The sequence below is a fragment of the Coloeus monedula genome (genome assembly GCF_965178545.1).
Source record: "Coloeus monedula genome assembly, chromosome: 21".
Lineage (NCBI taxonomy): Eukaryota > Metazoa > Chordata > Aves > Passeriformes > Corvidae > Coloeus > Coloeus monedula.
Genome location: NC_138801.1, coordinates 7,980,078 through 8,005,837, shown reverse-complemented (window position 1 = coordinate 8,005,837; position 25,760 = coordinate 7,980,078). Strand labels below are relative to the sequence as shown.

The 25,760-nt window shown below is 50.2% G+C and overlaps 1 protein-coding gene across 1 annotated transcript in view; it reads right to left on the bottom strand.

Moving 5' to 3' along the window:
- Positions 1-10,647: 10,647 nt before the first annotated feature.
- ASTN2 (astrotactin 2) overlaps positions 10,648-25,760 on the bottom strand; it is a gene marked incomplete at both ends in the record, with an annotated part of 317,285 nt that continues 302,172 nt past the window's right edge. Inside the window, 3 exons of the mRNA XM_082295214.1 lie at positions 10,648-10,885; positions 16,638-16,821; positions 18,045-18,145. Of these exons, the coding sequence (XP_082151340.1) occupies positions 10,648-10,885; positions 16,638-16,821; positions 18,045-18,145 (523 nt within the window). The remainder of the gene's footprint in view (positions 10,886-16,637; positions 16,822-18,044; positions 18,146-25,760) is intronic.

Here is a 25,760-nt window from a genome sequence, read left to right as displayed (position 1 = left end):
GTTTGTGGGGGGAGGGAGGGGGCAGAGTTTGGCTTTTTTTTTTTCCAGATTATTTTTTTAAGTGTGTATTTGTGCTTATTTTTACGTTATCCAACTGTACTTACACATTTAACCAGTATTTCACTGTGCTCTAATTACTGCACTCAGAAGCACTGCACAGTCTGAATCCTGGAGAGCTGCGAGAGACTGGGAGTGAAGGGGGAAGGACAAAGCTGCTACCTGAGCAGACAGGTGATTCCCATTTTGGGGAAGCGGGGTGCTGACCACCCCCTTCCCACACTCCAGCCCGTTGTGCCCATTCAAGGCCGAGCTAGAAGACAGGAGGGGATGGGGTGAAGTCAGCCGAGGCTGGGATGCTCAGGGGGGTTTCAGAGCTGGAAGTTTGGCCTTTGAACTGTTTTGGATGCCATGGAAATTCCCAGCCTTTCGGCAGCATTTTGCCCTCCCCTGCCCAATCCCTGGAGGCTCCAGTGAGAGTTGATGGGCGTGTTGGTATCACTGGGAGAGGACCACATGACCGGCAGAGATACACTCTAGGTATCTCTAGATATCTTCATGGTTGTGGGCCCCGTTTTGGTCTCAGTGGTGCAGCTGAGCCAATTTGTTTTACATTTTTTACATGTTACCCCATCCTCTGGGGAAGGCCATCTCCCTGCTGAGGGTGCAGCAGCACTCCTGCCTCCAGGTGACCTTATATGCTGGGCACACCGAAGCCCCCAGAACTGTCCCATTTCCCTGCAAGACTTTGACCACTGAGTTCAGTGGGAGCATGAGCAGAACATCAGCAGGAGCAGGTCCAAGTGGCCCAAGATACATTTCCTTGGAGCTACAGTCAATTTGGGCAACAGGGATTTGGTATTGGGCTGTTCCTGCTACCTGGGGGGTTCAAACTCCCGTGTTCCTTTCAGCAGGAGAAAAGTGAGGCTTAATGTTTTGTTTCTGTCTTCATTTGGCAAACTGAGTTTTCCGCTTTTCACCGGATCTACACATCCAAGATTCATTGAGAATGAGAATCACTTCCTCTGAGGCCACACTCAAGAGCTTGGGTTGGCTTCAGGCGTTTGATGAGGAGTCTTGGTGCTACTAGTTGGTGGTTTTAGTCCTGTTGGGTCGAGATGCGGAGCTAATGAGTCCAAGATTTCTTTGGTTCCCATTCTGGCTTAGTTTTTAGTCTTTTGGTTTTTCCTTCTTTTGGTGAGGCCACCTTCAGCCACCAGTTTCCATCTTCTGAGTGCAAAGAACCAGGGCTTTAACGAAACATTTCACCAGCAATTCAAGAGGGAATTGGAACCGTTGCGGAGTTTGCATTGTACGGCCTCTGTAATTACGTACCTGTCTGCAGATGAGAGGCTGAATTTTGCTCCCATCGAGTCAACACAGGTTTTAATTGTTGTTGACTTCACTGGGAGCAGGATTGAGCCGTACTATATATATATAAATATATATATAAATATATATATGATATATATATAATATTACATGTGTAATATTATATATATATCAGTGTAATATTTACAAATAAAACTGTGATCTCGTCTAGAGAAAAATGTATTCATATTACCAACTGCTCTTCCATATTTATGTATCATATTGTATCTTTTTATTATAATTATTATGATTATTATGGTTATTATTATTGTTATTATTATTATGGAATCTTTCTTGGCACCTTTTGGAAGCCACGTCAACCAATACTCCAATGAAGTGCTGAGGATCTATTTTCACAAGAATTCTACTGGTCTACTGTATAAAAGAGAAAAGAAAAAAAAAAAAAAAAGAAACAAGCAAGATACAGTTCAACCCTTAATTCTGTACCTCACGCCTGTACGTTTGCTGCTCCAATTTTGGGTTTTTATTTTGCGTTCGTTTGTTTTTAACGGATCTAATTTAAGTCTCCAAGCAATATATAAAGATGTAAATAGTAAAGCTTATTTATTAAGATTGTCATCTTTTTTAATTTATATTTACACAATTGTTCATCTAATTTATTTTTTTTTCAATACAGTTTTTAACAGTTGTCCTTTTTTTGGTTCATGATGTTTTTAAAATCATTTTCACAGAATTTCTTTATACAGCTTTTTCTCTTTCTTTGAATAAGCAACAACTTCCTCTGGTCTTTCAAAAACAGGTCATGTTTCACTCAAAAAAAAAAAAAAGTTATGTCAGATTCATCAGAAATATTTTGCCATTGTTGATTCCTATACCCTAAAGTTCTATATTATATAAATATATAATACCTTGTATGCTTAAATATTTAACTGTGTGATTTTGTATATATCTTCATACACATGCTCACACACATATGAGGGTTAATGTCCCCAGATGCTGGGAGAACAGAGAATCAGAAACACAAACAATATAAGCTTGTATTAAAGAGTTCTGAACTGGACCTCTCGCTCTTGCCACGTCTCCTTTGCTTTCGGTCGAGCCGGTCCCGAGCAACGCCCATGGGGGTACCCAGCGTGGTCAGTGAAGGCTGTGGGGTCCCACATCTGGCTGCACAGCTGCACAGCACCCTGTCCATGTGCTCCAGCTCTTTGCTTTTGGGGCAGGGGGGGTTGAGCACCACCGTGTTTTTCCAGAGAGCTGCAGTGGGTGGAGGGAGGCAGCACTGGTCAGGGCCCTGGGAGCCAATCTTGCCTCCAGTGGATTTGGCTCTGCCAAGGTGATTCAGGTCCTGCTTCCCCCCAGGTAGGCTGGTGGAGATTTTGGTGCGAGAGAGGTTTGAAAATCAAGTTGTCCATATTCTGCTTGTCTTCTTCATCACATGCAGAACATATTCATCCAGAAAAGCAGTCCCAGTGGGAGCGTGCCTTGGCTCAGGGGTATTACCTAGGGGGGAAGCAAGGCTGAAAGCAAACTGTGTGCAGCCAGAGAGCTGAACATCCCAATGCACAGAGCCTTTGGACACAGGAGAAAACAGACAGAGATGCATCAGTCTCCAGTGGTCTAGAGAGAGCTGGGCTTGCTGTCTCCCCACCAGATCAAGGCCTTGTAAGGTGTACACGAACAATTCGTGTGTGGTGAGGGCAACAGACTGAGGGATGAGAATAAATCATTTATTTTGGGGTTTATTTTTTTACTTTGGCATAAATAAGTCAGTAAAAAAATGTTTTGCATTTTACCCGTGAAAAACCACTGCAACATATTGAGCAACGAGAGACAGAAATCTCATGAGCAAGAATGCACCGTGTTTTCTATACCATCCTAGTCTTGGTCAGTGCATTATTAATGGAGTATAAGTGCATCACACACAGCACATACTGTAGGTAAAAAGGCCCAGGAACGAGGGATTAAATGGGTTGTGTCTATGGCAATGCACAAATCAATTGGCTGTGTGTTGAACTATCTATTAGGCATTAGTAAAGACCTGAAGGTGGGAGCAGCCATGAAGGCAGGGAACAGCAGGCAGCTCACCCCTGCTGGGCTCTGCTCAGCTCCACTCCTCCTGCACGTGCACAACCACCCCAGGATCAATTGGAATGCACAGTCAGAACAACAGTTTCTACTTCCAGGTTACGTGTCTTGTCTGGAGATCAATCACTAAAGAAACCTGGGGAAATTGCTCTGAATTCTTATGGCAAAACCCTCTCCTGGCTCAAAGTCACAGCTTCTCAGACAGGCATGGCATTGGTGACTGTGGCAATCACAGAATCATAGAATGGCTTGGGTTGGAAGGGACCTTAAAGATCATCCTGTAATGGGAAAATGAAGCTGTTAGCAGCAGAAAAATGTCATGTCAAAAAGACATGGAGGCTTAAAAAAGCTTCCATAGGAGGACTGGAATATAGAGAAAACTACTCACAAGTGTGAAAAAACCTCCTTTCCATGTAAACAAGGACATCTGAAAATCAAATGAATGTCCAGGCTGGCAGATGTGTGCCCATGGGTCCACTTGCCTGCACACGTAGACACACAAACCCAGCACACCCTTTCTGTTCCAGCACTACCTTTTCCTGGACTTGTTCATTCCATCTCCTCAGTTTTCTAGTTTCTAAGGCACACACACCTGGAAGGTGAAGAAAAATGAGCGGTTCTGAGGCCGGAATTCTTCTTTTTGCTGCTCGTTAACTAGCACATCGCTGCAGTGGCCCCAAATTTTTCCCTCTGCCCTGAGTTGGAATAACAGCTGCCTGTATCATTCAAGTCAACAACTGGCCTAAGTTCCCTGATAAAATGCAGCCAAAGGGCCAGGGTCTTCATTTTTTTTAAGTACAAGTGAGGCAATACAGTGTAAAAATAGTTTTAAGGTCTTGACAATCTTTTGGCTGACTTCTCTTGGGCCTGGGGAGGATTGTTAGTGGTTAAAAACAACTTCCATTAAATTTCTATTTTTTTCTTTTTTTCAGATAAAAGGTTATTCACAACTTTTTGATCATTTTGCTTATGGTGAATGAAGAACTAATCCAAACAGAAACATCCTCCTTTGTAGCCACTCTCCTTGCCCTGCTTTTAAGATGTTATCTGCCAGTTTATTTATTTATAAATCACTTCCCCAGTTAAATCTTCTTTTAAAGCCTAAGAGCCCCATACCTAAGCTCGCTGCTGCTCCCCTTTATCCTCATCCAGCCCATCCAACCCAACTTATGCTTCATATCCACTGGCATTTTTGATGAAAGAGTTGAGATACGGGGATGGTTCTGGCTGAAAGTCAAAACCCACCTCTGTCTTCAGGCACTCACCTTTGTAACACAGACCTGTTCTTTTCCAAATGTCACCCTAATAACGTGGGTTTTCCCAAGTCCTGGTGCTGCTGTGTTTCCATAAGGCTCCACACCACAGTGCCAGCCAAACAGGCTTGGAGAGATGGGAGGGTGGGCAGGTGCAGGGAAGGGAAAGGGAATTCTTTTTATTGCACTCTTTATTAATACTGCAATGCTCAAACTTTCCACCCAAGCACTTAAAACCTCCTGACCCTCATAGCACCATAGGAAATGCCCAAGCTGAAGCACGTCATAGTGATTCAAACCAATCCTTGAAGCCCTGGCAGCTCCTGGTGCCCAGGATCAAGAGCCTGTTGGCAGATTTTTGTGCCCCCCAGCCCAGTGCTGTGAGGGGCACTGGCAAGGCCAGAGCTGCCCAGGGCAGGTCCCCCCGCCATGGTGGCACTGTGAGCCATGGTCCTGGTTTAACATCATCACCACCAACACTCAGGGAGGCAGTCAGGCCATGTGTCCTTAGGCAAGTAAACCAGAAACCTTTTCCTTTGTGTCTCCCAGTGCACAAATCAATTCACGTCATGATGCTCAGCTTCTGGACAGCTAATCCTGCCTCTGGCCCAGCAGGTACAATGTGTGGTTTACATCCTCCCAGGGCAACAAGGTATGAGCTCACAGGCTACTGAGCCATCCGTAGCACCACAGGGCACTGCCACGGCTAAGCATTAGTGCCACTGCAAGGCTTTTTCCCCCCAGGAATGGTGAGGACCTGGGCTGCCCACACAGCACAGCCACTGGCTCTCCCTTGGTTTCTTCCCCAGCCTCAGCAGAGTCCCATCCAACCAAAGAAAAATTAAAAAAAGAAAAAAGAAAAAAGAAAAGAAAAGAAAAGAAAAGAAAAGAAAAGAAAAGAAAAGAAAAGAAAAGAAAAGAAAAGAAAAGAAAAGAAAAGAAAAGAAAAGAAAAGAAAAGAAAAGAAAAGAAAAGAAAAGAAAAGAAAAGAAAAGAAAAGAAAAGAAAAGAAAAGAAAAGAAGAAAAGAAAAGAAAAGAGAAAAGAAAAGAAAAAAGAAAAGAAAAGAAAAAAGAAAAGAAAAGAAAAGAAAAGAAAAGAAAAGAAAAGAAAAGAAAAGAAAAGAAAAGAAAAGAAAAGGGAAAAGAAAAGAAAAGAAAAGAAAAGAAAAAGAAAAGAAAAGAAAAGAAAAGAAAAGAAAAGAAAAGAAAAGAAAAGAAAAGAAAAGAAAAGAAAAGAAAAGAAAAGAAAAGAAAAGAAAAGAAAAGAAAAGAAAAGAAAAGAAAAGAAAAGAAAAGAAAAGAAAAGAGAGAGGAAAAGCAGAAACCAATCAAATAAATAAAGGAGCAAACGCAGCACTTGACTCCAGAGGCCTCTGCCGTGGGAAGAAGCCGTCCCAAAGTGGTGTGTCATCAGCAGCACAAAAACCCAAACAATCGGCCGCTCTGTGCCCCGTGCCAGCTGCAGCCCAGCCGGGACCAGGGCGGGGGGAACAATGGCCGTGGGGACAATGGGGATTGTTCAGGCTCCTCCGGAGGGAACAGCCCCACGTAGCCCTGGGGACCTGCAGCTGTCACCAGCTCTGAGCTGCCAGACAAGTGGCAGATTTGGGGTGCCCTCAAGAAGGGCGTGTGCCCGGTGGGATGCTCATAGGATGCTGGAAGTGGCAGTGAATGCTTGTTAAAGGTTTCTCTGCAGAAAAACCCTCTCCCCATGCTGAGCTGGAGTTTATGGGGTGCTGGGGTGTATGGATGGGGGAAGGAGGGCCAGGCTGTGCAGGATTCACCCATGGCTGCTCTATCAGCGCTGTTACCTGCACACACACTCACTGCAAAGACGCATGGAGAAGGTTTCTCCTTTTGACCTTAACTCTTCCTAAAGCTGATCACTCTGTCCAGGAGCCATTGATGCCAAGTTACCCATCCCAGCCATGCCATTAGGGAAATAATTTCAGCTTTCCAAATGGATGTGGGCAGTTTATCTATTAAACCTGGATGATGGCATCATTTTTCCACTCTCCCCACTTGCTTTTCATGTTTCATCCACCCCTTGGTGCTCTCCCACCCAGGACAGCATCACCCCTGGTTTGCCAAAGCCCAGGCAGTGGCACAGCAAAGTCAGGGTATCGGCTGGCAAAAGGAACCAGCTCCTAGGGCAGCAGCAACTTCCTTTGGAGCTGGGATCCCTTTTCCCCGAGGGAGCCAGAGGAGTGGCAGGGGTCTGTGTGCGTGTACACTATAGGGCACAGGTCCATCTGCCAGCATTGCTGGGCTATGACTACAACTGTTTATCTTGAAAGCCAGAGGGTTACATTCTCCAAAGTTTCCAGGGAGAAAATACAGACCCTTCCTTTCAGCTGTGTGCCGGAGGATGTGTAACCTCGACGAATTCCTCGGTTTTGTTTGGCTTGGGTGCACTGTGCCAGGTAGCATCACCAGCCAGAGGCTCTCCTGGCTTTGATCTGGGAGCTAGGTGTGCTTCACGACAGGTTAATGGCCATCAAACTCCACAGCCCAGAGTCTGGACTCTTCCACCTGCTCTGTACATATTAACACGGGCTCACACACAACTCACTCTGTACATGTACCCGCACGAACAGCCGGTCTCACCATGGATGCAAAGCAAAGCTCCTCAGCAGCCTTCCAAGGTAAGCAAACCAAGCCTCTGCAATGGACACAGCTGCCGTGTGGATCCAGGGGACAACTAGCCTGTCCCTGTGCTGCTCCTGCTATGTTCCCAGTCAGGGCTACCAGAGCTGAAGGTCTCCTTTCCATCACCATCTGCAACAAAACATCCCCATACTGCAGCTCTGCGAGGGATGGGCATCCCAGGTGCAAAAAACATCGTAGTGTCACTGTGGGGGAGCTCGCAGTGTCAGAGTGGAGAAAAACACACTGAGGGACAGCCAGCCAGCCAGCCAGCTGCCTTGTATTTTGGCTGGCATCTCCTGTTCCTAACACCTAGCACCACACTCACAATGGAGAGGAATCCCAGGGGCAGCATTATCCCTGTCACACCTCCACTCCAGTCAGAAAACACAAGCAATTTGTTCCTTAGGTTGGTCAACACTGGCTCTCTCCTGAAGCGAGACCACAGAGCTGCTCCCCATCGCCGTGTGCTGCATGGGGCTTCCAAGAGAAATGAATCATCTCCCAGCCAAGCAAACAAAAACAAAATAAAACCCTGTGTTTATAAAGTACAGGGAAAGGCACAGCTGTGGGCCAGAGCCTTGAGAAAACAAGACAGCTTCAAAGCACCTGGAGCTGCACCCAGTGAGCAGCAGGGACAGCACGGACCGGCCAAGCTCCCTGCGGCTGCTGCTGGTCCTGACAGCCTTGGCTTGCGCTGTGTCCTGCCGAGTGTCCAGGGGGACCTGTCCTACAGGCAGTGGAGCCACTCTCTGCTCTGCCAGTGGCAGGAGGGGAGGATCATAGAGCCACAGAATCATGGAATATCCTGAGTGAGAAGGGACCCAAAAGGACCAGAGTCCAGCCCCTGCCCCTGCACAGACCCCCCAAGAGCCCCACCCTGGGCATCCCTGGCAGCGCTGTCCAAACGCTCCTGGAGCTCTGGCAGCCTCGGGGCCGTGCCCATTCCCTGGGGAGCCTGGGCAGTGCCCAGCACCCTCTGGGGGAAGAACCTTTCCCTGATCTCAGCCTAAACCTCCCCTGACACAGCTCCAGCCATTGCCTCAGGAATTGTCACTGGTCACCAGAGAGGAGAGATCAGTGCCTGCCTCTCCATCGGCCCTTGTGAGGAAGCTGCAAAATGTGGTATCATTTCCCCTCAGTCTCCTCTTCCCTAGGTTGAACAAATGAAGTGATCTCAGCCACTCCCATATGGCTTCTGCCCTTCTTCACCATCTTCATGTCCCTGCTTTGGACGTTCTCCAATGGCTTGAGATCCTCCTTATACTGTGGCACTCAAAACTGCACAGCAGTCCCAGTCACTCTGCATCAGTGGCTCCAATGAGAGATTTGAAGGTTTTCACCCCCCAGAAGTGCATACACTGTGTCCTGGCAGCATGTGAAATGGGCAGCTCACACCAGTCTGGGCACTGGCCAGGCACCACCACGTTGGCATTTCGAGGCTTTTGCTGGGTGTTGAGGCAGCTCCAACCACAAATGCAAAGTCTTCATTTGACTGCAACAAATCACGGTCATCTCCTTCATCCCCACAAGCAACCTCCAAGGCCACCAGTCACCCTCAAAGGGCAAAGGGATGGTGAAGGGGCAGCAGCAGTGCTGGGCACTCAGATTTTAACACATGGTGATGTCATGGCCCCTCCTTGGTCTTCGTTTTCAGTGTGGTACGAGCCTCAGTGACACAGAGGCCATAGCCCAGAGCCCTCAGCGTCACCCTCCTCTCTCTCTCCATCAGAAAAAGGGATTTAGATTAAAAATTAAGAACCTCAGGCAACCTGCAATGCTTTGGGGTTTGTCTCACAGGCAGCAATGTCACAGAAGTTTTCTGTGAACTCCAGCAGGACTTTGACCAGGTACTGGCATCATTCCCAATGCACATGAATGTGGCTCAAATGAAGACACATAACCAAAGAGGGGAAAAAAATAGAGGAGTTTGGAAGGAACAACCAGAATTATTTGAGTGGGTGCAAGTCGGGCAAAGGTTTAGCTCAAGAAGAAAAAGGTCTCTGGCTGAACCTTCTCCACATCAAATCCTGCATCTTTGTTTGGTTTCAAAACATTTTTGTTTTGAAACTCACCTCCTGTTTGCTTCGATGTTAAAGGGTTAACTAACCTGAAAAACTAAACAAAACTATTTGCTTTGGGGTGACTAAACTGATTCATTCAACCTACACTCTTCCCTCTTCTCTCTCCAGGTTCGTTGTTTTGCTTCAAAAAGGAAAAAGCAATAGCTTTGAGCTGATCTGATTTTTGTATTTTTTCCCCTCTCACCCTCCCACACTTTCTGGTTTGGCTACCAGGCTGAGAAATCCATTACCCACAGGGAGCCCAGGCCAGCCTAACCCACATCTGACAGTAAAAGAAACCAGATTCTCCATGTCTTTTTAGCCCCTGGCTTTCTTCATGGGCTTTCCCACACGCTCCCAGCTCCCACTGGGACCAGTGGCTCTGCTGGGTGTTGAGGAGAGAAGGACTCTGGGCAAAAGGCCGCACTTTTCCCTCCTTTCTATGCACGCAGCTCTTGGGGTCCCTCATCTCAGCCACATCCCAGGAGTGGCCATCAGCAATGTCCTCCCCAGAACCGAAACCCCACGAACACCCAAGCAGAGGTGAGACCGTGCCAGGAAGAAACACCAACGAGACAGCGAAGATGGACTTAATATGAATCTTTAATGCACAGAACAAGCTGCCGGGAGCCTTGCGAACCAAGGCTGCGCGCGGAGCTGCCCCGTCCACTCGGAGCGCTGCAAAAGCCCAGCTTGCCTGCAGTGTCCCGGGCACCTGCCTGCCCTCCCCCTCCGGGACCCTCGCTGGCAGCGCGGTGTCACCGGCCACCCGCGCCACCTCCTCCTGGCGTCCTCGGCCACCACGGCACCGGGGTCTCTCGCCCCACAGCTCCTGCCCGGTGGCAGCGCAGGCAGGGCAGGCAGGGAGGGGGTCACCCTGCACCCAGCAGCTCCCCTCTGCCTGGCCCTGGCCTCGAGTGGGTATCTCCTCCTCCCAGGGTTTTGGAGCGTGTAGTCCAGGAAATTCAGTAAGAAAAGATTAAAAAGGAGAGGCTTTTATGCTGAGTCAAATTAGGTAATTTCTTTTTTCTTTTTTTTTCACTCTTGAAAAATTAAAAAAAAAAAAAGGGAAAAGAAATAAAGTCCAACTTGCTCATTTCTTGTTTCTCTGCCATCTGTGTGAGAAAGTCCTGTTTGGCTTCGCTGTCCCCTTCCACCCCCTCTGAACATCACCCGACCCCAAACCCCACCAGCCACTCAGCACATCACAAGTCCTCTACTCCTCGGAGTCCCTTTGCCTCCCACAGCTCCAGGCCCGCTCCTTCCCTCACCGCCCCTTGGACTCCCCGTAGGTGTTGCGCAGCATGGAGACCATCTTCTCCTCGCAGGTGACTTTGGTGTCCTTTAGGATGCTGTACCAGACCATGCCGGGCGGCCGCACCTCCTCGCTGCGGCAGAACAGGTAGGGCATGGTCTCAGTGCGGCTCTGGATGTAGGCACTGCGCAGCAGCGTCGAGCAGTGGCTGCTGACCTTCTCCAGCCTCCTCAGGATCAGATGAGCCTTCCTGGAGGGGACAGAGGTGGGAACAGAGCAGTGCGGGAAAAGCACAGGGGAGAACAGGAGTCCAAACTTCTGCTTTCTGCCACCAGCTCTGTCTTGTGACAAGAATGGATGAGACCCAGTGCCTAAGACATTGTCTTTCCTATTTCAAGTGGAGAGACACCCTGTCTTTCCCAAAGTTCTGGTTATATCTACCATTTCACCCCACCAGGATCCACTGGAGCAGCTTGTGTGCCCTGGGGACAGTCTGCCCCAGCTAGATTGTCACCACCACCACATGATCCTGGCCAGTTCCAGCACATGTGCTGGCCCCACCTGCCACCCTGGTGAGACCCCAGAACCTTCCTGCTCCTGACTGATGAGCCTAGCCCTCCCCTTTCTGATTTCCCAAGTCTGCAGGAGGCAAACGGCCCAAAAGGACTGACACTAGAAGAGTGAGGAAAAAAAAGCACAACACATTAAGACAAAACAAAATAAACCCGTAAGAAACCAAGAATCCCCTTGTGGGAGTCTGCAAAGTGCTAAATCAAACAAAGGGAGGGAAGAGGGTTTACTTCAGTGGTCTGAAAGTCTCAAGATCACAGATTATTTCCTCTCCCTCTGGTGCCACAGGAAAGCTCTGGATTCAGGAGTCGGGGATTTCGCAGTTCCTGCAGGAATGTAAATTCCCGATAATGGTATGTCAGGGGCAGCACTGTCAGTCAGCAAGGCATAAACATGGGGATTATTTGATTATGAAAGCTGAGTGGTGTTGCAGCTCAGGCTGTGAGCTCCCAGCCCGGGGGAAGCGTTGTGAGCCTGATGTCCAGGGATGGGATGCCAGGGAAGGGCTGGTCAGGGTCACCTCAGCACCAGCAGAGGGCAGGGGTGGCAGCAGGAAGCAAGAGGGCATCCTGGCATCCCCAGCCAGCTCGGGCCTCTCCCTCAGGAGTGGGAACACTGGATGAAAGGCTGTAGGAAACCACTGCTCCTCCAGGGCTGCACGTGGAAAACTGTCCCACTCCTCCCCAGGGTGATGTGCTGTGGGTCAGCTTGGAGGGCAAAGGAAGAGCAAAGGAAGAGCAAAGGAAATTGGCCCTTCTTAGACAACACTCCATGGTATCCATTTATGGATTTCATCCACAAAAACAACCCAGACTGGGCAATTTGAGCCCTGTTAGCTACAGTCACATCTATAATAACAATGCCATGGACTGAGCTGTGCCCAGCTCTGACACAACACCTCTACTCACGTTACTCTCCGTGGCAGCCACTTGACCTTCTACAGCATATGGTGCTCCCACCACTCACCAAGACCTGACACACTGCCACAAACAGGTCCTGTGCTGCTGCATGTGCACCTCTTGGAGTCACCAATTCCATGATGGCGTTAGGTGCTTTTGGTGAAGACTGATTGATTCAAGCTCAGCTCAGCTGCAAACCAAAGTCTGTAGTGATTGTCACTACAGCTGGCAAACTTCAACAAATCACAGTCACTGCAGCTGGAAGGGACCAAAAGTCATCACCTGTGACACTTCCTGCTGGGATCAACCTCCCTGGATGAATTTCTGACCTGTTCCTAGAGTCAGGAGCTGGTGATCCTTCCAGTGCTCCCCATCCTAACGCTGATAAATTGTTTCTTAACATCTGCACTGATTCTTCCTTTCAGGAAAGGCTGAACAAGCACAGTACCCACATCACCTCAAAGGATGGACTTTTATGTGAGCTGACCATGATCAGGAGGAGATCAATCAGCCAGAAGGATCTCACAGAGGAGAACTCTCATCTCTCTAAGGCCACAGCTCCACGATGACCCAGATTTGTCATAAAAGCAGCTCCAAAATGGGGTACTGGCCCTTCCCCAGCCCTTTAGCTTGTGCTCATGCTGGTGTCCATGGACCTGAACTCTGTGCCAACATGGGAAGTTGTTTATTCAAAGGCCAAACAAGCAATGATTGGATTTTCCCCCCAAACTGGTTACTATTCCAGCTCGCCACAAGGACTCTCCCAGCCACAGCAAGGGGGAGCAATGAGGAGGGGCCATGACCAGCCCTTGAGGCAAACCCTGGTGGTGGGTAACCAACAACACCACAAGGAATGGATGTCTCAGCTGGCCAGTGGCTGTCTGCTGGCCACGCTCTGCCTTCCTCTATTCTTCTCACCACTTCCCCTATCCTACCCTCCACCGCTTTCCTCACCCATCTCTCACTTTTTTCCCACACAACCTGCCTTTGCCTTGGCCTTCTCTACCTTCCCATTTTCATTCCTTGCTCCACCACGCTTTAATGATCTCCTGGATATTGCTAGAACTCACCACATTATCCTTGCTTCCTGATACATAGTCAGGTCTCTTATCCAGGCAAATATTCCTATGTGTGAGAAGCAGCTCAAGGATGGCAAGAAATTCAGGGGTCAAACCACCCCAACCTGCTGGTGCCAGCTGTGCCAGAGGCTGTGCTCCTCCTGGAGCTGTCTCCACACACCTGCTGCATCCACAGCTCTCTCGGTGTGGTCAACCCCACAAAAAACCCTTGTTTAAGGATGGGATGTGGCACATGATGGGTTGGCCCTATGACAATACTGAAAACACACTGAACTGTGGTCACAGAGGAGACAGGGTGATGGGGGAGAGGGAATCAGGCCCCTCGCTTTTGATGTCCAGTGCCAAAGCTCCAGTTTTGATGGGTTTCACCATTTTGAGTCATTTACTTCAGCGGGGTAATGAAGTCATGTGTAAATGTTAGATTTAGCTTTTGGCTGTCAGCTGTTCCCTCTTAAAAAAAAATAAGGAGGAAGAGAGACAAGAGCGGGTGAGGGGAGGGGTGAGAAAGAGAGAGAGGCTTTCTGGTGAAGACTGGGTAATAAATTACAGGAGCAGTTCTTGGGCTGCCAATTTAACACCATAAATCAAGGCCTGGGTATTACCCAAGTGCTCCCTACGGAGGGCTGTCGGGTCAGAACGACCACCTTTTCAAATACTGGAAATGAAATCTTCCTAAATGCTGACCAACCTCATCCCTGCCAACAATGGCAATTTATTGCCTTATTAAAGGGCAGGAATTGGGAGGGGACGGCAGGGGAGCGAGAGGGGAGTCACTCTCCTGCCTGCCTGTGGCCAGTCCCCAAAGGGAAGAAGTGACCCCCTTCCCCCTCAGCCCATGCCCCAGATGGGGATGCCCCCATGCTGGTGTGGGCCAGTGGTGCCCTCCCTCCCACCACACACCCACCACACACCCACCACAGCAGCCAGGGACTGATTCTGGACTGCACTTAGGTGGTGGATTTATGAGGTCACAGTACAGTCACAAATGATGAAGAGGGGGGGTTTAAAAATCCTGACAGCTCTAAGCAGCCACTTCCCTCTGCAGTGCCCCATGGCATGGTGGGGGACAGGAAAAGGGAGAGGATGGGTGTCTGCTGCCGGGGCACTTTGCAAGGGCTCCTGCATGAACCAGTGTTCCCACTGCACAGGGGACGGGGCACTGAGGTCCCTGCTGCCAGCCCCGGCACTGCAAGGATATGCCTGAGAGTAGGAGCCTCCTGTTCTGCCCAGTGCCAGGGGTGCTCCTGCCGGGATGCTCGTCCCCCTGCTGCACAGGGGACAGCCAACACTCACCTTGAGGGCTGATGTGGGATAAAAACATATCCAGAGCCAGCCAAACCCTGCCCTGCCTCACCTCGGAGGGAGGTACTAAAAGAGGGTGAAGCAGCATGAAGAGGCCAATAAAATATGATACCTGGCTGAAGGAAGGATGAGATTCCTGAGACTGCAGGGAGAGGGTGGTTGCCTGGCTGCTGTGTTGCTGTATGAGGTGCTTTTGTCATAAATTCAGATTTTCCACTCAGAACTGACCTGGGTCTTTCAGATCCTCGTGTGCAAGGACAGTGAGTCCAGGACTTGATGGCCTCTTATCACAGCCTCCCATCAGAACATTGCATTCCCCCTTGTACCAGAAGTCAGCTGCTCTGGAGATGCACTTCATGTCCCTTGGCCAGCCTGGCTGCCTGCCTGGGTGACTGGCTGGAGCAGGGGACAGGTTGTCAGCCCTGGGCTGATGCCACATAGTGACCCCAGTGTTGCTGGTAGCCACAAGTAGGGGCTCGGAAAAAAAAAAATTAACTTAATTATTTGTTCTGCCTCCTCCTAAAAGCCATACCCTGCTTGCAGTGGTCATAAGAATCGGCCTGCAAACACAGTAAGAGAAAATAATAGTGAAATCTCCCCATGGCTGTGTTAGGAAGCACACTGGCTGCACGGATCCAGAGGTCTGGATGCACAGTAGCATTAAAATTCACTGATTTAGACAGATTCTTCTGTCTTGTTGGAACAAATTAACTGTGAGATTCACTCGGTGCCTGTGAGAGGAATGGGGGGAGCAGGAAAGGGGCTGTTGTTGCTAGAGGAGATGAGCAGCATGAGGCAAGCCAGGTGCTGAGATGACCATGGAAAGTCCTGGTTTAGGGCCACCTATGAGCTAAGTTTTTAATGTCTCCTTAATGTAAACGGTCTGGCTGGGACATCTGGCTGTCAGTGTGTCTTCTTGCCAGCAGCTGTTTGCAGTAACCTGTGGCTTTCATGGAAACTGGGCTCACGAGGAACCTCAGTGTGATGTATTTATTATACAGAGGCAATCGACTCCCCTCTTGTCACTCCATTTTATGAGTGAACATTTACTGTGAAGCCGAGGCTCATCTGATAAACATTTCAAGGTACAAAAATGAACGTCCCCCTGGGAAGGAGAACAGTCTGTCAATTAAAATCCTATTACGAGATGGCCTCCCTTGGCAAAAAAGAATCCTCGTTGCTTCCTGCTATGTCAATGCCTCTGCTTCTGTCCAAGCTCCCTGAGAAGCCAGGCTGGATGGCAGAGCTTCTCTCTTGTCACGAGCCTGGCACTGGCTGCCTTGGCTTTTATAGATTCATCCCCTTGGCTGCAAGTCACATATTTCTCAAGTACAGACCAGGGGCAGAGGAGTGATGTGAGGAGCTCCCCTGGCTCGGTGAGGACAACAGCCAGCAGCCAAATCGACCGTGGGCTCCAGATGTAGCTGGGTCCTGAGTCTGGCAGTTTAAATGTCACCCTGCTGTCCCATGGCTTGATGCAGGTATTGGGTTGGACAGCAACCTTCAGTGGTTGGATCTCAAGTAACAGGGGAAATAAGGATGTGTAAGAAGAAGCTGATGGTTCCCAGGGATTCAGAGGTAAAGGAACAATTGCAAAGCACAAACAAGACTGCAGTGTCATCAAAGGAGAGGGAAGGCAGTGGGAAGGATGAGAATGGCTCTGTGTGAGAGACCAATGAACTACCAAGGTCATCTCTGGAGGAGGATGAGCCCCAGGCCAGCTCGGATCTATGTCCAAGAGGGGTGTGAACAGTTGTGAGCTGTCATCCTGGTACTATGGAGAGATCCTCAGTGACATCCAACCAGCAGATAGGAGAAGGAAAAACTTTTCCAGGCCTATATTACACCCTTTGCCCCCCACTTCCCAGTGTTTCCAAGCTCCCACTCATTCAAAGCATCACCCACTTGTTTGTATCACTGGATGACACAAACATTCATGCAAAGATCCCCCCAGCTGCCAGGTGTCCCACCAGTATTCATCCAAGGACCGAGCAGGACCTGGTGGTCCAAGGGGATGCAGGACAGCTTGGTGAACACCAAACAGGGACTTCTCTTAGCTACAAGGAGAAGGCAGCAGGGTCACATCCACAGCGCCGAGCAGAGGCATGCTCTGGGCATGGGGCAGGGCAGGACACAGGGAAGGGACAGGTACCTGGGCCCCAGCTCGTCCTCACTGCGCCACACGAAGTCCCCAAACTTCTCGTAGTGGGAGTTGTAGTGGTGCTGGACTCGGAAGAGCATGGAAGCAGAGACCTCCATCAGGGTGTTGTAGGCTGTCTGCTGCTCCTTCCCGCTCGTGTAGCCGTTGTAGAGGTTGTAGATTTTGTCAGCTATCTCTGGAAAGGATCAGGGCACGGGATTAATGACCAGCTGAAGGTGCTAACATGGGAAGAGGAGGAGCAGAGCCCTTGGCAGAGCCAGCAGCAGGGGCAGGCAGCTGGGATGGCTGCCAGTCCCTTGGGGCTGCCTGCAGCAGGGCTCAGTGACTGGAGAGCATTGAGCAATTCCTCAGGCTGATCCTGCAGCGGGTGCCCTGCACGAGCAGAGCTGCCCTAACACTCCAGCAATACTCCATGAAGGAGCAGGAGGAGGAGAGGCAGGCACAGCCTTCTCCTCCCAGGAAGGGTAGGCAAGCTGCTCCCAAATTCACCAAACCAAAAGCCATTCACAGCTATGGTGCTAAAGAAGAAATCAACACTGTTGATCCCAGGGTGGTCCTTCAGCCAGAAATGCAGCACCTCATCATTGTGGGCATTGGCTGGAGCAGCTCAGATGTGTTAAACAAGAGCATTAACTCTATGCTGGAGAAAAAACATCTCAATTTGGAGAAGAGAAATGCACAAAACTGCATCTCCTTCCTTCTCCTTAGTCTCCTGTTTGCTGCTTTTTCACGGGAATGCTTTTCTTATTGAATGTGCAACTAAGCACTAACCAAAACTTTCTTCTGTGTGATATTCCCAAGGGAAAGCAAGCAAGAAAGAGAACAGGTAACATGGTGGTCACTTAGAGGAATCCTTTTAAATCTGAAAGCAGCCAGGTGCTCTGGGTTGGGGGTAAGGACAAGTGGGACCAGCTTCAAAACTGAACAATGCAAATGTGCAAAAGTAGCTGGGCTTTTATCAACATTTCTGTTTCCAAACTGAGCCAGCTGCCCCCAGCATCCCTTCAAGCACCCAGAGCCAATGGTGCCCTGCACGGCCCGGCCAGGGCTGCCTCTCTCAGGTTTGTGAGAAGGGACTGCTCTTTTTCCAGGGAACTTGTGTCAGACACAGCACCAGCTCCCACAGCTGTGCTTGGCAAGGATGCCAGTGTGGCATCACGGAGTCATCAGCTGCCCAGCCAAGGAGACTTTGCCCCTGGACACTCCTGCAATTTGTCACCCCTCCCCAGATGAACGTCCCTGTGCCCACGGGTGAATTTAAAGGAGCCTTCCCACTGGGAGAGAAGGGCCTGGGAGAGAAGGGCCTGGGCAGCTTTGTGGGAGCAGTGTGAAGAAAGGAAAATCAAAATCAGAAGGAAATGTCTCCTGGTGTGGAACAGGAGGTGCCTGAACACTGACCTTCTGCCTTGCTGTCGTCTACCAGCGGGCAGGCTGTCCTCAGGGTGACCGTGCTCAGCTCTGAGTGTCTGCCCCGTGTATCCACCGCGTACAGGGTAAATCTGGAAGGCAGGAAGCAAAAGGAAAACGCCTTGATCCCTCAGTCCCACACCACCAGGTTGTTATGGGAACCGGCCTTCAGAAGAGAAAGGAAAAATGTGGTCCAGGCACTATCAGTCAGTTTTGGCATCTCAAGGAGATGTGAGATGTCTTGGAACACAGGAGAACCCAGGGACAGCAGGCAGGGCTGAGGGGACAGGTCACTTCAGCCCTTTCTGGCATCTGCAGGCCTCTGTTTCCTCTCTCCCCATCCCAGGGATCCCTGTGGGGCTGCACCCTGAATCCTCCCGACTGCAGAGGGATGCAAACACCTCAGGGCTGCTTTGCCATGCACTGATGTGAGCATTATAACACGGTGGTGTCTGTGAGCTGGGCTCCCTCTGGCCTTTCTGGGAGCAGGGCAGTAATTCTTGCCGTAAGTGGGCTCTGCTGACAAGTGACAGCTCGTACTCGTCCTGTGGATGGCCCTTGAGTTGTTTGCTCCCTCATTTCCTCACAAGGGTGGGGTTGGTAAAAGGGTGGGAATGATAATTTCACATTTGAAGCTAATGGAGAGCATCTGACAGTAAAATATGGCTTTTGTGCCGGATGGAGCATTGAGTAAACAGGCTGTGGCTGCAAGGAACGTCCTGGGATGCTGAGCTCAGAGTCCTGCTCAGAGCATCAAAGCTCCAAAATGAGAATGCTTCTTCGCAGCAGGGGTGACAATCTTCTGTCTGCTCTCCCAAAGGGCATCAGTTCATATTTATTCACTCTGAGCTGGGCATGGCAACTCAAGCTGGCTTTGACAAAATGCAGGGGCTGGTTTGAGTGTCTCAGAGGTCTGAGATGCCTGGTGGTGGGGTACCCAGCCTGAGAAATAACACACCACCCCTCCTTAGCCTAAGGTAAAAGTGAACAGCTCTTGCAAGTGAGTGCAAGGAGTACCATAAAAGCAGCTGAAGCTTAAATGGGATTGAGACCCTGACATATGTTTATTTAAGGAATGGTCCTAAGTCCTTAGCATCCTTGGGGGGTGACAGAAGCAATGCCTCCCTTTTCCTTACCCCACACACGAGCACTGCCAGCCCCCTCTCTCCTCCCTACAGGCCCTGCACGTCCCACATGTGGCTGATAAGAGCTGACATTTGCACAGTAGCAATTCCCAGCGCAGGACATATTCCCTCCAAGCAATTAGCATTATGTCCCTAACAATACTTGCTGTGTGCAAGGATGCCAGCAGACTGCCAAGGAACACACTTGTGCGCAGGGAGCACTCCCGTTTTCACCAAGCTGGGGCACACAGGGAACGCACACGCTCGGCTCGCCCAAGGAGATGCTATTTAATCCTTCTGGCATGACATTCCTTAGTTTCCCAGGAGCACTGCTCGGAGTGGGAGCATCTCAGGAAGGACACTCACACTGTGTCACCACACAAGTACCACACACAGGCTGTTCTCACTGAGGGACAGACAGAGCAATAGGGCAACAGCGAATTCCACGCAGGAGTCTGACTGCAGGGCTTTGCATCCCACCCTGAAGGTGCCACCGTTCCTTTCCCTCCCTTCAGCAGATGGGACATTCAGGGGGAGTGAGGAGTCTCCTGCTGGGAGCAGGGGAGGTTTGTGTCTCAGCAACACCAACAGGGCACCCAGTGTTGGGCAGGGGGACTCCAGCCCCAGGAGATGAGGAGCTGCAGCGGGAGAACAGGGCAGAGAGCCCAGGGGTCCTGCTGCCCACCCAGTGCAGGGCTCTTCTTGCTCATCAGCAGAAGCACAACAAGCAGTAAGAGGGCTCAACATCAGGGTACTGCTGGGAGCTGCTCCCCATCCCCATCCTGGGGTCACCTGCCAAGCCACAGTGGCTGTGCTGCTGTGTTTGCTTTTGTAAAAGGGTGAGCAGAGCTAATGTGTAACCTCTGCTCTGCCTGCAGCAGCTCAGGCTGCCTCCATTAGCTCTGAGGCAATCAGTGCCAGAGCACTTTCCCTGAAAAACAGAAGACTTTTATCAAAACACAATTGTAATATTCAGCAATTAGTGCCCATTTCACCTATTCCATCGCCAGTGGGGTCAGGAGGATTGGTTGGGTGTTGAAGCACATCCACCCCTTTGGGTGATGCTGAAGACCTGCATGAGCCTTTTGACTGCACTTCTCCCCTCTGCCCAGCTCACACAGGAACAAAGTCACTCAGCTGCCAAGAGCAAGAGCATCTCTCCTGGTCAGGCCTGGGTTAAAAAAAAAGAAGTCAAAAAACAAGCCCTCGTTTCATCATTTTTTGGATGATGTAAGGAAAAAAAAAACAACAATGTAAATGGAAAAACATCAGAATCAAAGTGATTTTGATCTTGTCAAAAATTTTTTTTTTGAGAAGAAACCCAATTGCTTTACCTCACCTGGAGCCAGTCCTCTTTCAAGAACCTTAGAGGAAACTCTTTCATCTCCATTCCTTGTGAATGAGATGTTTTGGACTCAGCACCAATCAGCCCAGCCGTGGTGGAGGCTGGCAGCCCAGCAGCACACAGCCTCTGCATCTCTTCAGCTCCTTCCAGCCAGTGACCTCAGAGGGTTTTTACATTAATTACAGTCCAGAAGATCACCCCGAAGCACAGCAGTATTAATAGCTCTGTTTTATCGACGGTAAACAGAGACATACGGGGTGAAGCATCGTGCCCCGGCGAGGCTCAGCGACATGAACAGTTTGGAAACTCGGGAGATGATGGCTTCCAATCTTGTTCTCAAACCACTTGACCACCCAGCCTCTGCAGCAAAACACTTTTATGGCCAGTTAATGGCACTGTGCAGGGTGCTGGGGTTTAGTTTTTTTCTTTTATTCCCGGAAACAGACAATTAAGAGAAGGGAGTGCAAAGACCTGTGTCTCTGTGTCTCTGTGCAAACCCAGCATTCCCATCTTGCTGGAAACCTTCAGCAGATGCAGGCAAGGAGCAGCCTGGGACCCAACAGGACATCACAGGAGCGGCCAGTGGGAGGAGAGACCACCACTGCCTGGGAGAGATGGGGATGTGGCTTCAAGCTGAAGGAGGGTAGGTTTGGATTAGGTATTAGGAAGAAATTCATTACAATAAGGGTGATGAGGTTACCAAAAGAAATTGTGGACTCCACATGCCTGGAAATGTTCAAGACTGGGTTGGATGGGGCTTGGAGCAACCTGGGACAGTGGAGGGTGTCCCTGCCCACGGTAGAGGGGTGGAATGAGATGAGCTTTAAGGACCCTTCTAGCCCAAACCATTCCATGATTCTGCATCTGCATGACAAACCAGGGCAAAGCCAAAGCGATGGCTCTGAGGGAGGGAGCTAAGCCGAGGACATGGCGGGATTTTGCACCACTCCAGGGAGATCCTCCTGCCCCAATTAAATCTATTACAGCATCGTGGGCCAAGGACCAAGCCAGGCATCATCCCCACTGATGAGGATGGAGCTGCACTTGAATAAGCCAACCCCGATAATTTGTAAATAAATGTGGCCAAAGAGTGGTTCTGAGTGCTTTGCCCAAGGCAGAGATCTCAGGGGTGAAGTCAAAGCCAGAAACTAAAAGGTCTCAGACCTAGAGCCATTGCACGAAACCACGTCAGACAACCTGGAATGCCATATGGTAGCTATGATCTGGCAGAGGCTCCTTTATAATGTGGAGGTGTTCTGTTTACTGATAAACTTTCCTCATGACATTTCCTCATCTTCTCCCTGTGTTTTCCAAAGGAGCTCCGGGCTCCCTGCTACTCAGCTCACAGCTGATCCTCTTTTCCAACCATCCCTTCAGTAAGATTCTACACAAAGACCTGTATTTCTAGAAATACTAGAATATATTTCACCTGAAGAGGTTCCAAAGAGGTCCAAACACAAATGCTCTTGGCAGGGATCCAGCCCTCCACGCCTGGAAATGCTGCCACCTCTGCAGCAAATCACAGCACACTAAGTCCTGTAAAGTAATGCCGCTTAAATGTTTACTGCTGAATTCAAACCTATTGGGACCTGAAGGAACATTCAGGGAGAGATAGAAACCAATCAACATTTGGCCTCATGAAATGTCAATACCTTCCCTGTAGATTCCCCGCCCAGTGTTGGCTGAAGGCTGGGTTTTATCACTAGGCTCAAGATGCTTCTTGGGGGAGGAAGAGAAAGCAAAAGTTAAAGCTTTGGTTACTGCAACCCAAGGACTGTTGGGATTGTCCATTGTGTTTCAAGAGATTTGAAAACCAGAAAAGTATGTTTCTATCCTTTCTCAATGCAGAGAAAATAACCCAAAATACAAATTTATAAAGGCACAAAACTCTTTAAGACTGAGAATGAAAGCTCAAAACATGTTACTTATTCACGGGCAGCATGTTTTTTTAACTCCCTCTCATGATGCTCATGATGTTTGGGTGCTTTACTCATGATCCTTATTTGCGGGAAGCAAGATAAGGACTTCTGAGTCTGACCTTCCTTAGCTTGGCTGTTGATTTCTTTATATCCTACAGAGATACCACAGGCATTTCTGGTCTGCCTTGTCTGCTCTTCCTGAGGCCTCTGGGCTGGTGCAGCTGCTCGGTGAGATGCTGTACCACAAACGGGCTGCCTGGGCTGCAGAGAAAGGCTCTGATAAGGAGCTCAATTAGCACTCCCATGGATGCCAAACCCCCACGCTAATTAAGTGTGTGCCTACTGGGAGCTAGCTGCTGTGTGGCCAACCCAGGCTCTGAGAGGAGCCCCCTGGCCTGTGTGAATGAAGGACAGGGCAGAGATGCTGCTCCAGAGCCCAGCGTCACGCAAAAACACGGCCTCAAGCTTTCCGAAGTGGTGCAACCACAGCACGCTCCTGCCAGTAGGGCTTGGCTTGAGCTTGGCTGATCTGCCTGGCCTTGGTGCCGTGTTCCTGCAGCCTCTTGCTGTTAACTCCAGCAGCTCAGCGAGGGCAACCCTGGCTGGCATCCCACACACAGCGCGATGGATTCTCCCTCCCCTGGCAGCGTGGCTACCACCACCCGCCATGCCGAGCCTGCAAACATAAATCCTGACTTGGCTGAGGTGTTACACGCACGTCCTGCTGTCACTCCCCGCTCGGTCACAGCTTGTCCGTGCCTCCTGCACAGCCCAGGCTCGCGGGGCTCGCACGCAGCCGGCCCCACGCCGCCGAGGCTGCTCCAGCGTGCTGACACGCACACATCACACCCTGCCTTGCCAGCCCTCCTCGCTTCCCGTTCCAGCTGAAAAACAATGCCGAGGCCTCCCTTTAAAAGCCCTCAGTGGAGCAGCTCTTGGCATTCCACACTTCCCTGCTGCCCAGTGATCTCAGCACGGAGACTGGGCACGAGGGATGGGGCCGGGCTCGGGCTGTGCCGGGACTCGGGCACGTGCAGAGCGGAGCTGCCGGGAACAGTGCCCCAAACACACATGGGTGTGAGCACACCCATCAGACCCAGCACCGTGCACGGCCTCGTGCTCACGGGACCCAAACAAACTGTTCTCTCCCATTCTTTCAGTCTCAGAGTGTCCTTGGCTCCCAGACATCAAGGTGAGGGGCTCGCTGGAGGGAGACAGGGAGGCTTGAGGGGGGAGTGTGTTTCTTTGTCCTGATACCCACAGGTGAGCAGCATCAGACCTTCATCCCAGCATCTCCCGGAGCTAAAAGCATCCATAAATTACACACACAGTTTCCCTAAAAGACTCTTCTTGAGCAGTGTGGGAGCCCAGGGGTGCTGCAGGGTGGAGCAGAGCTGTGGGTGTTTCACCCCCGGCCACGTGCCATGGGCTGTGCGTGGTCCAGGAGCCATCCACCCACTCCTGTTCCCCGACCATGGGCTTGTACCTCCCCTGCAGAGCCCCCCCAGCCACGTCCATTGAGGAACATGGAGCAGGAGTGGGGCTTGCCTGCCAGCAGCTGCCTGGGCAGGCATGGAAAGGGGTGTGTGTGTTTAGTGCAAGGATTCCCAATTCAGAAACCATTACAATTTAAAAATAAATCAGATCAAATAAAAAGCAGCCAGTCCACACAAGCCACAGGAATGCAGCTGAGCTTATTGACGACTCTGTGATTCGCGGTAATTAAGAGAGGTAAATGAGAGCAACCCCTCAGTCTCTGCAGCAAATGCTGAGCAGACAATTAGCAGGGGGTGGTTTTGGGAAGGAGAGGATTTCTTGGTCTATTTGTTGGGCCCTGGCTTTGGGCTCACTCATGCCATGCCCATGTCCATGGTGCCAGGGAAGGGCTGGTGTCCTGGCAGGGGACTGACCACACTGCATCCCTGCCAAGGGCCCTGCTGGAGCCTTGGGATTTGGGCAAAGCTTTGACCTTGGGCAGTGGTCACCCTTGTGCCATCTCCCTGGGGCTGGCATGGCCACAAGTGTCTTCTGTTCTTCATTGTCTTTGGTTCTGGCTCTGCTTTCCCACAGTAAGGAAACAGTGGACAGGGCGATCTTGAAAAAATACCCCATCTTTTAGAATGCTCTCCTCACTGTTCTACCATCCAAGAAAAGCACCTTTTATAACTGAGCTTTTTTTAACCATCTGTGACAACTGACCTGCTCCCATCAGTGTGATGGAGGAACAGGTTAGGAGGAACTGGTGCCACACTGGAGTATTGAAGCCTTGCCATTACAGCAATACATGGGGCTGTCAGTAAACTGTTCTCACAATTCACACTTCTTTTTTTTCCCAGGACAGCAAATGCTGTGAGACTAATCGTTATCCTTCAACAGATGCCTCCCAACAAAACCAGACCACAGCTGTCAGATGTACCTGCCAGGACATGCTTCAGGTGTCTGATGCCTTTTGGAAGTGGATAAAACAGTGCCCATCAAATACTGGAGGAAGGAGGCAGGAGGAAGGCACAGGCTGCTCTGCACTGTAAGAAGCTTGAGGAGAGGCAGAGGAGGCTTGATTTCTGAGACACTGAGGGCAGGTGGAGCTGCCATGGGGCTGGAGACAGGCTTGCACAGCCATGGGTCCATCTTTGCTTTGTGTCAACCCTGGGGAAGTCACCCAGGGTTATCCACGCTGCAAGGTTACCTGAATTGCAGCTGATGCCATGGCCATGCTCAAAAACAGTGACTGGAGAACATGGTGCTTCTCACAGGGACGAGGGCAGGGCCACTCATTGCTGCTGAATTACAGGGGTGCAGTGTGGGACAGCGTCACTTTGGTGTCACAGCATCCCACACTGTGCTGCCCCCAAGTCTCCTGGGCTTGCCCTCTGAGCTGTGAGGCCACAGAGAGCCAAAACCTGGAGTGGGCAGGTTTGAGTGCTGGTCCCCTCAACCCCTCAGCAGCATCTGCCCTGCTCCTGAGCCAAGCTACGATGCAGATTCGCTCAGCTCTCCCTCCTTTGAGAACTTCATCAACCTCTTTTGTTTCAGATCCCCGTTGAACAAGATCCAAACAAAGGATGAAGGGGAAAGAAAGAAAGAAATTAATTAAAAATCCTAAGCACTTCTTGCTACTGCCTGGATCTTTTGTCTCCCTGACAAAGAAATGCCCAGCAGGACACTCACCTTCCCAGCCTCAACTGCAGCATCTCAATTTCCCAAGATTTCCTTCGAAACCCTGTCAATAACCCACCAGAGTAGTGATTCCCATTACTGCCATGGCTGTGAAAGAAGGCCTTGATACACAGGCCACCTTCTGTTCCCAAGAACCCTGCTC